The sequence below is a fragment of the Thamnophis elegans genome, chromosome 2 (genome assembly GCF_009769535.1).
Source record: "Thamnophis elegans isolate rThaEle1 chromosome 2, rThaEle1.pri, whole genome shotgun sequence".
Lineage (NCBI taxonomy): Eukaryota > Metazoa > Chordata > Lepidosauria > Squamata > Colubridae > Thamnophis > Thamnophis elegans.
Window position 1 is genome coordinate 18,251,924 of NC_045542.1, and position 17,416 is coordinate 18,269,339.

Below are 17,416 nucleotides of genomic sequence, written 5' to 3' on the forward strand. Positions count from 1 at the left end.
ACTTTATATTCTGGTGTCTTGCCTGTCTGTGTTGGGGTGGGGCGGTCCAGAGGTGAGTTGCTCCTAGTTTGGCCCAGATTGGGCAAACCGGTAGTAGCAGTGGCGGGAGGCTCCACCCGCCCACTCGGATGCTTCTGCACATGCGCATGTGCACGCAAGAGCAGGCACAGGAGCGTGCCCGAATCAGTGATTAAAAAATTGCCAATCCACCACTGGGGCAGTCTTAGGGATTCTTTGGTTCGGCTAACTACCTTCTTAGAGATAACTACCTACATTAAACTATTAAACAATCATGCAAGGTGCAAGTGAGCATAGTATACCATTCTCTGTTTCAACAGTTAGCTTACCATTTTATCATTAGACGTAAATCATAATCTGTCTCTCCTCCCTTCACTTGAGCCAAATCATATTGCCTGCTAGGACTTACTCGGCTTTCAATATATCCCACCATCCCACACATGTTACTTTTGTTCAGGCATGATCCATGCATCTTTAACAACTGCACATGGCATAACAGAAACTCACGGACAATCATGCGGGCACAGACATCACAAAACTTCGGCTTCTTGAAGTAGTGATCCTTGAATTTGTGAGGTTTATCGTTAACTGGTTTTTCCGGCTCAGCTGGTGGCTCAGGCTCTTCCTCCTCCTCCTCCACTTCCTCATAGTAGTAGATGGTTCCCCCGGTAGGGCTGACCAGCTCCCCATTGGCTTGTGGCTCCTCTGTGGTAGGCTCCTCCTCCATGGGCTTGCGTTGGAAAAACTGCTTTAGCTTCTGCAACTGAGGGTCCAGGTTGGGATGGGGCAGGGTGGGTGGGTGGGTGGGACGGACAATCAGCACTTGATAGATGCCAACCAAGAACCTTGGCAACCAGTGGAATTGACATGCACACAGACACCCAACTTGTCTAGCCCCAAAAGGCAAGAGAAAGGAAGAGGGGTTCACGGTAAAAACAGGGAGACCCAAAAACCCCAATTCCTACTTGTGGAGGTTTTCTTCAAAGAAAATGCAAGCAAATGTCCAGCGTGAAGATACAAGAAACAGCAAGGTTGCAACATGCAACTGCATGAAGAGTCCGCCACAAAGCTCGTGAATTGCATGTAGCAGCTTTCTATTCGCAATATTAGCTAATGGTAACCAAGCTGTTGGTGTGTACTGGTGTAGTAGGAGTAGGAGTAGGAGTAGTAATAGTAGGCCTGGGGACCAAATGTGGGAGTCCACATTGGAGATAGCTGCCAGATTGATGACAGGCTCCATCTCTCGCCACTTGCTCTCTGCTCTCCACCCACCCATCATTTTGGTTATCCTATTGATGTATTTATTCTCATTGTGTTCCTTTGCCATTGGCTACTTTATTGTTCTATTATTTTACTACTGTTCTCTTTACACCCTTTTTCATGTTTCTTCCTTTTTTGTCACCGAAGGCTGCCTAGAGTAGCCCCATGGCATAATATGCAGCAAATGCATGTAACAAATAAGTAAATCAATAAAAACAGATTTAGGTGGGGGACAGCAGGCCATGTGATAGCATTTCAAGCAGGATTAGAAACCAAATAAAGGTTTGGTTGGTTGGTTATCTTTTCAACCAAATAATCAACTATTGGTAATCTATCACTGAGTTAATATAGTTCACGTCTTTACGTATATTATCCCAGCAAGCCATAAAAACCTCACAGAATCATTTACTCATTTATTAGGCCACCTGATTCTTAAATCAGAAGGGCGATTTTCTGACAAGCAAAGTCAATGGGGAAGGCCAGATCCACATGACAACCGTGTTACTAACGTAACAATTGCAGTGATTTTACTTCACAAGGGTGGCAAGAGATTCGTACAATGGGGCAAAACTCGGTTAACAACTGTTTCGCTTAGCAACGGAAATGTTGGACTCAATTGTAGTCGTGTTTCAGGGGCTACCTGGATAGACTGGGAAAATACTCAGAAAGGCAGACAGCCTAATTGAGGAAAGAAAGTAAGCTTCTGGATAATTCTTCACTACATGACATTCTCTACAGTGGTAGTGAGAGAGGGAGCTGGCTCACCTCACCTGAGAAAGTAAACTCCAATAAGATCAGAGAAGAACAACTAAGATGGTCAAAGGAATAATATGAAAAATGGCTGCAGGTTTTGGTTTTTGGCTAGTCTAAAGAAAAAAAAAAGAATTAGGGGTGGCATGGTAGCAGTATTCCAGTATTTGAGGGGCTGCTACAAAGAAGAGAGGGTCAAATAATTATTCTCCAAAGCACCAGAGGGCAGGACAAGAAGCAATGGGTGGAAACTAATCAAGGAGAGAAGCAACCTGAAATTAAGGAGAAACCTCCTAACAGTGAGGACAATTAACCAGTGGAACAGCTTTGCCTTCAAATATCATGTCCGTGATGGCGAACCTATGGCACACGTGCCACAGATGGCACATGGAGCCATTTGCCAGGGCACGTGAGGCGTTGCCCTGTCAGCTGGTCAGCTGACTTCTGCCTCCTTTTGATGCCATTTTTTGCCCTCTGAAGGCTTCCTCGAGGCCTCTGGAGTGTGAAAAACCGGCCCTACGGGCAAACTGGAAATTCAAGAACACACTTCTGGGTTGCTCGTAGGGCCGGTTTTAGCCCTCCAGAGTGTTCAGGAGCCTTCAGGAGGCTCCCCTGAAGGCTCCGGAGGGCTAAAACCGGCCCTACGAGCAACCCGGAAGAGCCTCCAGAGGGCATAGGAGGCTGTTTTCGCCCCCCCAGCTCCTATAAAGCCTCTGGAGCCTGGGGACGGCAAAAAAAGCACGCCAAAAATGGGGGGACACTGGTCATGGGCGTATGCGCACTGGGGCCGTGCGCATAGCATTATGGGTGTGGCATGCCCGCGCATGTGAGCCAAAAAAGGTTCACCATCACTGTCATATGTGGTCCATCACTGGAGGCTTTTAAGAAGAGAATAGGCAGTTACTTGTCTGAAATGGTATAGGTTCTCCTGCTTGAATAGGGTGCTGGACTAGCAGACCTCTAAGGTTCCTTCCAATTCTATTCAATTCTAAGTCCCCATTGAAGTGCACATTTATACTCTATGTACCCCTATTATCCTATCGATCCCTAAGCTATTGGTACAGTAACCTATTTCCACTAGGGTGATGGTCATCTTGACCCCACGAACTGTGTAAGATCTGAGAAAGGAGGATCGTTTACTGGCTGAGAAATTGCTTGCATACTGAGCAGGGCAGTCAAAGCAGCAGAGGACATACTGTAGGATTCCTGGGAAGGGAACAAGTTGCAAATTCCAGAGTCAGCAGGGAGAAAGCAATGGATGACATGCAGCCCATTTCCTCAGGCTAAGGGCTGATAGCATATGTCTCCAGGGGAAAGCAGCAAATCATTCGCCTGCATATATTTATTTATTCATATTCAGGGTCTCCTGAGATCCTGGAATTGGGCATTTTAATGAAATGCGGAAATTTTTGCAGCATTGGTGCTCTTGAAACAGGCTTCTGGCAACAGAGAACACACGATTTTACCCAGCACACAACACTCTGGGTTCTGTCCAGCATTTTTCAGAACAAAGTATGAGAACATAGATCCCGTACCAAGCAAACAGCTTTCTGGATGCCTGAGCAATATTTCCATCTGTGTTATCCTGCATGTTCTCCTCTTTCAAAGTTTCCGTATGGTTAACAACTGCACCTCTTGCCAATGCTCACTTCCACTTCAGCCCTCAATTCCTCTCTCTCTAGGAAACTCTAGGCCAGGGAGCGTCAAACTTAAATTCTCAAAGAGCTATTTGGACCCATTTCCCACAGAAAAGAAAACACCGGGAGCCACAAAACCTTCCCAGTGCCTGAGTATTTCCTGAGCGTCCACAGAACTAGCATATATAGTTGAATTAAATGTTCTGTTTTCTTCTGAAACTTTTCTTTTCTTGAATTTATTCATGGTTGGCTTACTGGGGATTGAAAAGCTCAATAAATCGCATGCCAGGGAGTGTTGCACGCATATTTTGAGTGATAGGGAGCCACAGCAGAGGGATGAAAGAGCCACATGCGGCTCCAGAGCTGTGGTTTGCTGAACCCTGCTCTAGGCAAACTTACAGAAAAACACGAATATCAAACTCTCTTCTGCTAAAAGTCTATTTCTTAGGTGAGATTTTTGGCACTGTATGCATAGCACATTAAACCATGCAGTGATTAACCGCTGAATAAATAGCAAAAGGTTGGGTTTGCTAATCTTACTAAGTCAGAAACCAACCAAATACATTCTGGTTTAGTGAAAGGTCTGAATCAGGTCACAGATTTGCCTTCAGCATTTTCTATTTCAGGACTGACTGCTTATATCGCTTCCAATTCAGGTTTCCAAAGTCCTACTAATTCGATCTTCTACCTGAAGTCTGCGTGGAAAGAGGGCTTGTAAGTCTTGTTACAAATGCCTTCAGTTCTCCTCTCACTCCGCAGTCAGTGGCAATTGCCTATGCAGTCATAGTAGCTCGTGATTTTTTGAGCTTGCCAACCTGTTACCAGGGAAATGACAGATTTTACCTTAACAGAAGACCCAAGGCATGTAACAAGAATGAGTTATGCTACTCATCCATCACAGCTGTTGCTCAATGAACAAAGTGACAAATGGAGAATCCCAGTCCCTTGTACAAATCTGACTCATACAATGAATTCACTAGCTGGGCATTGGGCAAACCATTTTTAGCTTTTACCAACCCTTACACGAAATAAAGGTATCAGAATAATGGTCTGGGCTTATTGTAAGCATTGTAGAGGATGCACCTGTAACACTTTCTCAAAAGTACTTATGAATATTAGGCATACAGGTGTCAAGTATTGGGTCTAGTGGTTAAAGTACCAGACTATAAAATAGGAGATGGTGAGTTCCAATCCTGCTTCAGGCATGAAAGCTGGCTGGGTGACTCAATCACTCTCTCTCAGCCCAACTCATCTCAACAATTGTTGATATGGGGAAAATAAGATAAAGACAAAGGACTATTAGGTATGTTCCCAGTAAGTTATAAAAATAATAAAAGCAGGATTAAAAGATATTTTAAAAAAATAGAGAGAGAAGGTTAGATTGCCAAAGATATTTATAATAGGAACCCACATTTTATAGACTTGGCTCTTAATTATTTTCAATTCCTATTCCTCTTGTTCTTTCACTTATTATCCTATATCATTTTAATTTTATTAAATGTTTTTATTATTATCAGTTGGAGAACAGTTCTATAAAGTGGAAGGTTATTGCTCTGATTCCATTGATGCAGAATGCAGATTAAAAATCACCCTGTTACCTAAAACTACATGATAATGCCACCATTAGCATCCAACACTTTTTTTTGGCAAGTATCTAAGATCTGCTATAGACCAGTGAAAGTGCTTTAAGTTATTTTACCACCATGACTTTGGCATCTTAATTGAGTGGTGCGGTGGCCTAGAGGTGGAGCTCTCACCTCACAATCAGGAGGCTGTGAGTTCAATCCTAGGTAGAGGCTAATATTCAGTGGGGTATGTATGTTGTGTAATTTTAAATAATTGTATTTCTATTTTTTAATTTTTTATATTCCCTTGTTGTCTGTAAGCCGCCCAGAGTCCCCTGGGAGTGGGCGGCATACAAATGCTAATAAACTTCCAAACTTCTCTGGGCACAATGAGAATATATCTGCTGCAAAAACGCCACATTGGCAACTGGAAGGGCATCTGGCCAGTAAACCCTCAGCTCCATTCAGTCGCCATGACTCCATCTCGCAAGGGATTACGGGGCCATTAAACTACAAAAACAAAAACAACCCTTTGACATCATAATTAAGTAAATGGACCCAACACTGAACTACTATTGACCTAGCAAAATAATATGTCACTTGATGGTTGGAATTCCTTCTCTTCTATGGAATGGAACACCTATCAGAATAGGACAGATGGGAAAAACAGCACAAGAAATAGAAGCAGCTTTTCAACTTGGAGAAAGGCAGAGTTCAGACCTATGAGTTTAGCTGGGTTAGAAGTAGTTGATGGAGTAAGTAATCTTCAATTTCAGACCCGCATCCTGATTTGCTGGGTGCCTGATTATTATTTTAAATGCAGGAACTGAATAGTATGCACAGGTAAGAATATAAATTAACTACCAATTGCCATGGGTCATAGGCTTATTTGATATACCATAGGCTGATTTAATCCAGCATTTTAGTGGATCCATAATCAATAGTGGTTTCATATATTACAAGCCACACAGTCAAGAATGTGTGTATCCACATATAAATGACTCACTTTTCTAGTATTTATACTCCCGTGCTAATGTTCAGAACTCACAGAAAGAAACAATGCCTTTATCCAAAAGCTAGCTCATCTTTCCACATGAAATTCCTCATAGATAAGCTTGCTAAACATCTTCATCATGTCAGAACTTATCCATTCTCTGCAGTTTTCAGGAATTCCATGAACCTTTAAGAGATTGCAGCAATTATGCAGCTTAAATATATTTGAACACTTCACCGCGATGGATATCCACCAGTACAGAAATCTGACCTCCTTTTTTGCAAAGTTCCATGATGCTGTGCAGTTTTCAACCAGGTTGCAATTTCATTCCTAGATGTAATTTTGCCATTTAAATGGGATTTGGAAGTGTGCTTCTTGAACAGCAGGTTTCCATATGTACCCACAATCCGTTTTCTTTTTTAAAGCAAAGTGAATTCTAAAACTTGTACTGGCAACTTCAATGTCAAACAATACAGGTGCCTGGATTTGAAAGACCACCATATAGAAGCGGGGCAAAGATTTGCTCAGTTTTGCCCTAGAGTTAGGACTAAATATAATGAGTTTAAGCTGCCAGGTGACAATAATGTTTTGATGGCAAGAAGAGTTTGAAAATAGAACCAATTATCTTGATAGAAGTGGACATTTCCCCCCACTGGAGATCTTCAAACTGGAGAGAAACTATGTGTTAGGATAAAGCTTTGGCTTAATTAATGTTATGAGTCTGATAATGGGGTCTTCAAAATGTTTCTCCAATTGAACTAAAGTATTAGTTTACCCCCATGATTTTTTTTATTGGACATGCTGGGTGGTATTAGAATTTGTGTTTTCGTAAGCAAGGAAGTGTGGAATAACTGTGCATTATGTAGAAGATAAGAAAAATCCTTACAGTGTCTGTGGCACTGTCATCATTCCATTATAGTTTGCTCTGTAGGCACCTTCCCTTTTTCCTCTACTTAAAAATTAATAATAACATACCTTATTGACAACTAGTTCTTTGTAACATATTGACCTCTGTTCAAGAAAATACATTCTCAAAAATCCCATTGGGCAAGTCTTATATTGGATCACAGTAAAGAGAACTTTACTAAATTTGAGGCTGGACAAGTGGGACCAATGGCAGCAACTTTAACCTTTGATAGAAATAATGGTAAGGAGGAAGTAGCTTCTCCAGTCATGAAACCCAACATGTTAATTGTAAAAAAAAAAAAATGTGTTGCTCGCGAACACAGTAGATGTGGTTTAGGATTGATTATAACCTTAATCAAAAGAAGAGGATTGGTTGCAGCCATCATGGCCAAAGGCTGTCATTAGAAGGTTCTGGCATCATTGGATTTTCTGAATAACCATGTCTCTCCAGAGCAGATTTTCAATCTTGTTGCTTCCAGATATATTAGATTATAAATCTCAGACTTCTCACTCAATAATTCAAAATATCCAGAGGACAGGAGGTTGGAAAAGACTCCAGAAAGACTTTGTGGCTGATTGTGGAGGAATTAGGAGATAGGATTTACACCCTTACCCTCCTAAAATAACCCATAAAACTTACCCCTTCTGGAGATTTCCCCCTTATAGATATAGGCGAACCGGATGGCTCAAGAATCTCTTTTTCTGTCATACTGCACACACACAAAAAGAACAGATGCAAAGATAAAATACAAACATAGAAGAAATTTCAACTCTTTACAAAAAAAAAGAGCAAAATCTGGTGTTTTATCTAGTTGGGTCATATATCCAATACTTTTGATACACTGGCAATAACAGTTTATAATTCCCCACTGTGAGGAAGCTGACACTTAAATGTTAAAATTACAGGCCTGTTTGAAGATGCAAATACTCACATTGGATTTAAACCTAAGCCACGTTTATCCCCAGAATGCAATTTCAGCATCAACACTTAACCATAAACCTATATAAAAAGACCTATAAAAATTGTTCTTTTGAACACATGGAGTATCACTTTCAGTCCAATAACTATTGTCCCCTTTTAACTGATACAATAGAGAAGATACAGAATTCATCAGACCCAGAGGGAATTTAATAAGACGTCAAATCTATACAATCATGAGCATTTTGCTGTATCATTTTAATTGCAAATGGGAATGGGAAAACGAATTACTAGTGCCTATGGACAATTACTGCCTTATTAATCTACACAACATTTTTGTTTTGACAGCAAAGCAAAATGCTGCCCCAGCTCAGTTTTACAAATTTTATTTTTCATTACCTCAAAAGCCTTTTTCCCAATACCCACGTTTGAAGCTGAATGCAGAGTTAACTGAATCCACATATATTTAACCTTCCAAATAACTTCTTCACTGCATCTATTATCTATTATCTTTAATAAAGCAGTCTGCCGTGGTTCTATCCAAAATAAATGCCTTGTCTCTGTATGGAGAACGTCTAATTTATGAGCAATATGGGTTTATGAATAGAGGGGAAATCTTACTCTATGATTAGTAATCAATACGCTATTGACAAACGATTAAGAAACTCTATCTATTCCAAGGTCATTTCCCAACTAGTGATTCATTGTATTATCTGCAGTCATTCAACTATCAATGTGCCAAAATAATAGCAGTAACAATAGGCTTTGTATCATTTCATTGATCAATGATTTAATAAGATGCTATAAGTAATTATTGGGGAAGAAAATTTTAGTTCTATTCCCTTTAGGAAGAAGTGACTTAATCCTCTCCACTTAGCTGTGTAGTATTCTGTCTGACTGTCTTTCTTGTCCCCAATAGGAAAAGGTAGAAATGAACTAGAAATCCATTAAATACAAGATATCTGCCCTCTTCTTAAGCTCCAGTTCCTCCTGTTTCATTTGAGAAATTAAGCCATTTTTTTAAACGAAACATGTAAAACAAAACAAAACAAAGATACGAATTGGGATGCCTCTGGCAGAAAATATGACAGTATCTTGTTGAGCTTTAAGAAGTTTATGATGACATAAACTTTATTGCAACTATAGCCTACTTCATTTAATGCATGGAGGATTATTTTGAAATAGCGATATAAAGGCATCCATCTGGCTGCATTTGTTACACATAACCAGCTGTTCCCCGTGCTAACTTATGGCTTATAAGGTGGTTGATGTTTTTTTTAAAAAAGACTTAAGATATAGTCCTGAAACCCAATAGTTGATACTATTTAGCAGGTATCAATTGGGAACCATTTTCCATGACTAGTAAGTATGTAAGAATACAGAGGGAGAGTTGCAACATTTGAAATGCTTGCCTCCTTGTCTGCCATGGTGCAGAGAGAAGTGGCGATGTGAAAATGAACATTCTTTTAATCCTTTTTCCTTAATGCACTAATCAAATGTAAACTACTGAATGCTTCAAAAACTTTGCTTCAGCCTCCGAAACCTCTCCAAAAACTGATACAAAATTTAAATTTCTAGTAAGACAAAAGGGAAATAGTATTAAAAGCATGAGAAGTAGCCATTGCAGTGATGCTTAGCTAACTATGGAAATGAAATCAAACTTCTATCTTTGTACGGCCACAACTTTTCAGAGTCTAACCTTTGCTGGCTTGCTGCTCAGAGGCCAAGCTATCTCTTGGCATCCCCCAACATATTTCCCTGCCAATCCTTTGTGTGTATGTGGGATGCTCGCCTCTAAAAGTCAATTGTAATTCTAATTCTTCAACCAAACTCTATTACTTGTCGAAAACAGGATCCAAACCAATCTAGTGAGTAGAGATGGGCAGAAAATATTTCTGAAGTGAAAGACTAGTTTTCAGAGCTTAGCGACTCTGATTTGTTGAGATAAGTGGTTTTACTCCCATGGAAAAGGGCAATTTATTCAAGCAGTATTTCTCAATTTAGTTTGTAACATAGAGCAGCCCATTCATGCTTTCAATCCTGCAAAGCTATTGTGAAAGGTTTGACTAATTTTGACCAGTATGTCCTCCTCCAAAGAGCAGAAATACATCTTGCATGTATCTGGCAAGGAATGAAGAATTCAATTTTTTTGATACATTTAGAAAAAAATTAAGGACCACAGCTGAAAAAAATAGCTGGCCATTGTCTTCTCCAGCAAAGTGCTGGAAGTCAACAACTTCCAGAAACTCCATCTGATGGATTATTTGGCTGGGAATTATGGGAATGGCAGTCCCAACATATTTGGAATATGATAGATTAGAGAAAATTTGTCCTAGGCCAGGGATTGTCAACCTTAAACACTCAAAGAGCCACAAAGGTCCTAACCGGAAGCCCCCCGTTCAATTCTGGAGCCAACCGAAAGTCTGGTTCCCCCACCATAGTGTCTTCTCCTAGCGCAGCGTCCTTTTTCCTTTTACCGACTGGAAGTCCGGTTCCCTCACCATAGAGTCTCCTCCTAGTGCAGCATCCTTTTCCCCCTATCTGTCCTTACCAAAAGCCCTATCAATTGTGGAGCTGACCAGAAAACCCTCCCCTTGCCATAGAGTCTCCTGGCATGCTTGGCTTCCCCCCACCCCCCAACCGGAAGCTCTTCTCAAAATTGTAGCGCCAACTGGTGACAGGGAATCACAGCAGAGGGATAAGAGAGCCACATGCAGCTCCAGAGCCGTAGGTTGCTGACCCCTGTCCTAGACAGATAGTATTTTACGGACATAGCAATTAAAAGTCCTCAGCTTAGTTCAAATCTGGAAAGGAATGTCAGTCTTTTGCGGTAGGCCAGATCAAGAGACTTTGCAAGGATTACAGGAATGCTGTACTGCACTTTATTGTTGTAGGGCGAAATAACCACATTTTGAAAGCTTGACATTTTCCCCCTGGACCTTCTTATCCCCAAGTAAACCATGGATGAAGTTATTTTGAATTTCTCTTCTATGCCTTCCCTTAAGACAACTCAGCTATTTATTTTTTTAATTTTTCCAAAGTTATCTCTGCATTCCCCTAAATGAGGTGAAATCTGCTCTTCCTGTTCCCAGCCCTCCTCTTTTGGAAATTGCTCAAGGCGTGACATGTGAGGGAATTCTCTGCGTTGAGATCCCCTGATCAAGTTATGGGATCTCTAAGGTTTTAGAACAATCCAAGAAGCCCTATAGCAGGAGAGTCAAACTCGCGGCCCGTGGGCCGGATGTGTCACGTGCTGGCCAGGCCCACACCAGGTTTAGCTAAGGGTGTGTGTGTGTGTCGTGATTCGTCATGTGACTCTGCCATGACGACGCGAAGGTTTGCCTTAGAACCACACAAGTACCTCAGCAGGCGATATGAAGCCAAGTAGAAGCGATAGGAAAATCTCCTTTGCATAAAATCTCTTTTTTCTCACACTCACTTTACACTGTGTACAGATATACAGGAGGAAAAAAAGTGCTTATCCATTGGGCACTATCTGTGGGTAAACAGTGCCACGGTTAGGTTTTAGCTTAAAACCCATTAGAAATAAGCGGAACCAACTATAAAACTGAATGCCTATTATTCAATCAAAGTAAATGTTATATTCAAATTAGACAGAGTCCTTGTCAAAACTGATTGACTGATGGCTTCTAAAAATGACTGAAATTGGGACTCCTTTCAGACTGAGTCAGTCGTTCGAAAATCCATCACCATCCATCATCTTTGCAACTGGGGTATTTTGTTCCAAGCAAGGAACAACCTCGGAGCTTTATTTTTTCATTTTACTATATCTCATGAGAAAAGTAAATGCAATCATTTCCTTTAAACTGGATTTAGAGCAAATATTAGTTCTAGGTTGTGCTCTCATACAGTGTTTGCATTCCACTGCTAACTACAGGACGGGAAAAAGCCAAATACTATCTAGAGAATTGGCTCTCTCTTTTTCTCCAGGAAGGATGCATTTTCAACATATCTCTCAGGTTGTGCATACACCCCTAATTACCACTTATCTAGGAACTTTGCCAGCTAATACAGTAGGCAAAGGTTCCCCTCGCACATATGTGCTAGTTGTTTCTGACTCTAGGGGGCAGTGCTCATCTCTGTTTTAAAGCCGCAGAGCCAGCGCTGTGCAAAGACCTCTCTGTGGTCATGTGGACAGCATGAATAGACACCGAAGATGCATGGAACGCTGTTACCTTCCCCCCCAAAGTAGTTCCTATTTTTCTACTTGCATTTTTACATGCTTTCAAACTGCTAGGTTGGCAGAAGCTGGGACAAGTAACGAGAGCTCACTCCGTTAAGTGGCACTAGGGATTCGAACCGCCGACCTTTCTGATCGACAAGCTCAGTGTCTTAGCCACTGAGCCACAGCGTCTCTAGTACAGATTAGTTATCTCTAATTAATCCAGAGATGTTACTGTAAATTCAGCTGGTAAAATGGCAGACCACTGCATGGATGAAAAAGAGATGACAATTCAAGTTACCCACTGTGAATATACACTTCTTTCTAAAATCAATTCTAAAGAGTGTTTTCTAACCGCAAGAATCATAACACTAAAGACACATTTCTGTTATAGATTTGTGCTGGAAATAAGTGTCATGGCTCCTCTTCCTAAGAATCTTAGGAACTGTAGTTTGATTAGATTCCTAAGAAAGCATGACTGCTAAAACACCTTTAAATCTATAATGAAATCTTCACACAGGATTTCCATGGTGGAGTTTATGGGATCAGGTACGGCAGCCAAAATTCAATGATAGAGCACTTCTATTTCGCTGGCTGACTGCTCTTCCTAAAGGCAGTATGGAAAGGAGCAATTCATTATGATTAAAGACAATAAAAGGAAATATCTGTTCTTGAAAAGCTGTTATATCTCAGACCAGACCAGAAATAAGTTATTCTGCGGTTAGTGCCTGGTTAAAAATCAGATTAGATACAGCACTGAAGGGCTACAAGCTATTACTTGTATATCATCTAAGAATCTCTGTGTCTTATTCCTAGACAATTAGGGACACATTTATTTATTTATTTATTATTCCAATCTTTTTGATTACCTAGAAAAAAGGAAAAGGCTGTTTGTACGCACTCAGAGGTATCTGCCCTTAGTATTCCTCTAGGCCAGTGGTTCCCAAACTTGGCAACTTTAAGACTTGTGCTAAGACTAAGCAGAGCTGGCTGGAGAATTCTGGGAGTTGAAGTCCACAAATCTTAAAGTTGCCAAGTTTGGGAACCACTGCTCTAGGCCATGGTTCCCCAATCTTTCGCCTTGCCTGGTTTGCATTGAATAAAGAGGAATTGTCTTGGGCCGAAAAAAAAACAGAATAAAATTAAGGTACATAAACTTCATTTATTTTTTATATCTTTTATTATCTTCTGAGGCCACTTTACTAGCTGTCCAGGGCCACATGCCACCATGGGCCACATGGGCCACATATCCAGCTTGAAATACCTAAATTATACTAAGAGCAAATACCACAGAATGATTGTAATCCTCTCATCTTCCCCACCCCACCTTCTGAACCCTCTAGAACCGTGATGGCGAACCTATGTCACGCATGCCACAAGTGGCACACACGGAGAGATATTTGCCAGCATGCCAGCCCTCAGCTCTGGTGCGTGCTGATTTTTGGCTTTCCAGAGGGCCAGGGGAGACCGTTTTCGCCCTCCCCAGGCTTCAAGAAAGCCTCTGGAGTGGGGAGGGCAAAAACTCTCCCCCCACACACACACACATTGGGGGGGGGTCATGCATGCATGCACAGGTGAGGCGCATTAAATTTTGGGTCTGGGCATGCACGAGTGTGCAATAGCGTGCGCACACAATTTTGGCACGGCTTTACAAAAAGTTTAGCCATCACTGCCCTAGAAATGAATTGAGCCACCTAGTTTCCCCACATGTGCCAGAGAGCTATTGCTTATCAGTACCAGGATGGAGCCCCATTACCAAACCAGAAGGGAAAAAAGGCCCTTTTTTTGCTTTGCTTTCCTCTGATCTTTACATTATCACCTCAGCTTTTGTGACAAAGTGAGTGAGTGGCCAATCCCAAGCCCAACTCAAGCCAGCTATCAGTCATGTTAGTGCAGCTTCTTGGTGGAAAAACATTGGGGCTTTCTAATGCATCTCTCTCCATCTCCAAAATTTCTGATTGTCCCCAAATGGACAGAAAGCCCTCTGCAATAGGCCTGGCAGGCCAGCCCTTCCCCCAATTCCACCCAGACACTGCGATAAGCTTCCCATTGATCTCAGGGCTGTACGGTGAATGAACCTGCCTCCAGCACTGAGGCTTCAAATTCGGCTCAAAGTTTAGCTTCTCCCCTTTTCCATTCTGGATCCGTGGCCGTCCCATATACTAAATCATTGCTCACATTTCAACCTAGGAATCTTGCCTCCTGGGAGGCTGCAAAGGGCCAGAGACTGAAAGCTCAACCCCGTTCCTTCTCAGAATGAGACTTGCTGAGCTGGTAACAGAAGCCCATTTTTCCCCTGCAGAACTGAAACATCCGGAAAAAAACGGTCTGGTGAAAATGAAATCTTAGGTCACTCTGGGAACGCTGGCAGAAGCTCAAATTACAAGTTACAGTATACAAGGATCCCACCATATTCCCTGGCCTACAGGGCAGTCATAAAATGCCTTTTCTCCATTGTGATACCAATCCCTCTCCAGATCTTCTAGAATTCAGCCATTGTTGACCTCCATAATTGGACAGTCACGCGTCTCAAATACAGAAAGTTTAAACGAGGAGAAATAACAGGCCACATTTTCAAGGGGAACGCTTTACTCTTTAGCTTTCCAATTCTCAGACTAAAAGGATTTTTGTATCCCTGTTTAAAAAAATAACTTATAAAGAATAAAACTAGAAAAAGGGGGGGAAATACTTACTTTCTAAAAGAAAGGAGGTATTCCTGTTAATTGTATCTTTCCCAAACTGTCCCAAACTCAGCTCTCTTCCCTTCTCCACAACATCTTTTGAGAGATCTGCCAAGGATAATTTCAATTTTCCTCTTGGGGCTCAAGATGTCAATGCTTCGGGTGTTCCCAGCTGGAGTGACAGGGCAAGAAAGGAACGAACAGCTGCCCTCCATGGGCAGGGCTGACAGAGAGAAATCTGAGCCTGGATTTGGGCATGGGTTGTGGGCCAAAAACAGGACCAAAGGAGGCAGTAGCCAATGAGATCCACCCAGCCCTTGGAGGATCTGGAAGGGCTGAGATTTGTCCCAAACTGCCCTGGAGATGGGTTGCTTTGCCCAAGAGGAGAAACAAATTCTGACTGTTCAGTGCTGCAAAAATTTGCACCCATCTCTCAAGCTGAGATTTCTCATCCATATAGGTTGCTTGCTGAAAGTTAGATAAAACATAGGCTTGATTATTTCATTTCTAACTCTCTAGATTACAGATTTTCTCATGCAAGGACCTAGCAGCAAAGCATTACCATATTTTTCAGAGTATAAAACACACCATGATTTTGAAGAGGCAAATTAAAAAAAAGTTTTTGCACTCTGCAGACTTCCTAAAAACAGCCCATTTTTTGTGAAAACGGGCCTGTTTTTTGTCAAAACAAAAAGGGCATGCATAGCCTTTAGGAGGTTTGTAGAGTGATCCTGGGGGCTGGGGGCAAAAACGAGCAAAAAACGTCCCATTTTTTGCTCATTTTTGTCCTCCCCAGCCACCAGCAACATTCTGGAAGCCTCCTAAAGGCTATTGGGCAGTTTTGCAAAGGGGGCGGGGTTTCAGGAGGCCAAAAATGCTGTATTCAGTGTATAAGATGCACCCAGATTTTCACTGTCTTTTTCGAGGGAAAAGGTTGCGTCTTATACTCTGAAAAAAATGGGTATATGAAATCCACCCCGCTCTCCTGTATTTTCTGAACTGCCCATTTCCAAATTGGAAATAAAACCTTTTTCCTTTTTATGGGGGGGTGGGGGGGCAAATTGCCTCTAGGTTTACATGTTGGATTCAAGGTATGACAGCAGAAATCCCAGCTTCTCTTGAAAAGCAAGCTGATTTGGTTTGTTAGTTTCATGGTTAAGTAATCGACTGGCCCAAAGGAGAGCTGGGTTCTAGCCCACCCTGGGCTACCAAGGCTCACTGGGTGATTTTTGGCCACTTACTCAGCCTTCACCTACCTCTCAGGATGCTCTTTGCGAGGGAAATGGAAGGAAGTAGTGCTTGGACAGGATAAACAATAAATAAATAAATGTACAGTCAGGCTCCTTTACAGGGTTGTTGTTAGAAGGGAAAGCAGAAATATAAAAATATACTCCTTTGAGCTGAATAAAAGGTAGAATAGAAATCAAATAAATTAATAAAGAAATCAGACCAGAGCACTGATATACATTTTTTTCCTCCAACAAATTTGGCCTATTGCTCATGCCTCTCATTTCAAGTTATATTCAAATCTATGAAAATGGTGTCCATAAGAAACTTATAGCAGAAAAAGTAGTTATCCATTCAGAGATCAACTAGAGGTCATTGGAGCTGAAATCAAATAAATCTGGAAGGTCCTAGCTTTTGCAAGGCTGATCTGAAGCAAGGAACTGAATGCATCTGGTCTCTCGAGTGTTCATTAATGTAATAGCCCATCAAGACTAAATATTATTTTGTGAAGTACTACACAGATTGCTATTTACAGCACAAATGGGAGATTTAATAAAAGAATAGGGCAGTGCTGCAGAGTGTTTGCCTCTGTTTTTTTGCCATTAGAAGAAAAGTGTGCGTAATTTTCTTAACTAGGCTGTCAATTCCAGGATTCACACTAGTTTCAGTGAATTTCCAAACTCATAATGGTAGGAAATAGTTGGGAGTGCCAGTTTTTTCCCCGGTCACTAAAAATGGACCCAATAAAGATGAAAAAATTGTTTTCCCCTAAACCACCTAGTTGGAAGGTGGGGCTTATGGCTTCTTCCTGTTATTTTATTTGCATGCTTCCCCCCCCCCCCCAGTCCCTTTCATGTAATCAGTGGTTATGTACATTGTATAAACAAACACACAGCCATTGGATGAGGATATAATTAGGAAAATTTGGGATTGTGCCAAAATGGATAGATTAACCTTAAAAATTAAAGAATAAAGAAGACTCAAAATATTATCAGGCATGGAATAAATTTTATGAATGGATAGACAAGAGGTAGAAATGAAAGGGAAAATAAGTTTACGTATGTCAGTAATTGTTAGTATGGAAAATAAAGATGTATAAAACTATGACTATAGTAAGGGGAAAATTGTAAATAGGCTAATGTAAATAGAAATTTAGTTACAGCTCTTTTTCTTTACTCTTGGTCATACTACTATAATTACTGTTATTATATTATTATATCGTGACCTCAAGACTGGACTACTGTAATGCGCTCTACATGGGGCAGCCTTTGAAGAG

General features: G+C 41.2%; 1 protein-coding gene across 1 annotated transcript in view; it reads right to left on the reverse strand.

Moving 5' to 3' along the window:
• Positions 1 to 7,839, reverse strand: part of STAC3 (SH3 and cysteine rich domain 3) — a 28,413-nt gene extending 20,574 nt beyond the window's left edge. Inside the window, exons 1-2 of the mRNA XM_032238898.1 lie at positions 7,771 to 7,839; positions 526 to 781 (exon numbers count right to left, since the gene is read on the reverse strand). Of these exons, the coding sequence (XP_032094789.1) occupies positions 526 to 781; positions 7,771 to 7,839 (325 nt within the window). The remainder of the gene's footprint in view (positions 1 to 525; positions 782 to 7,770) is intronic.
• Positions 7,840 to 17,416: the final 9,577 nt, after the last annotated feature.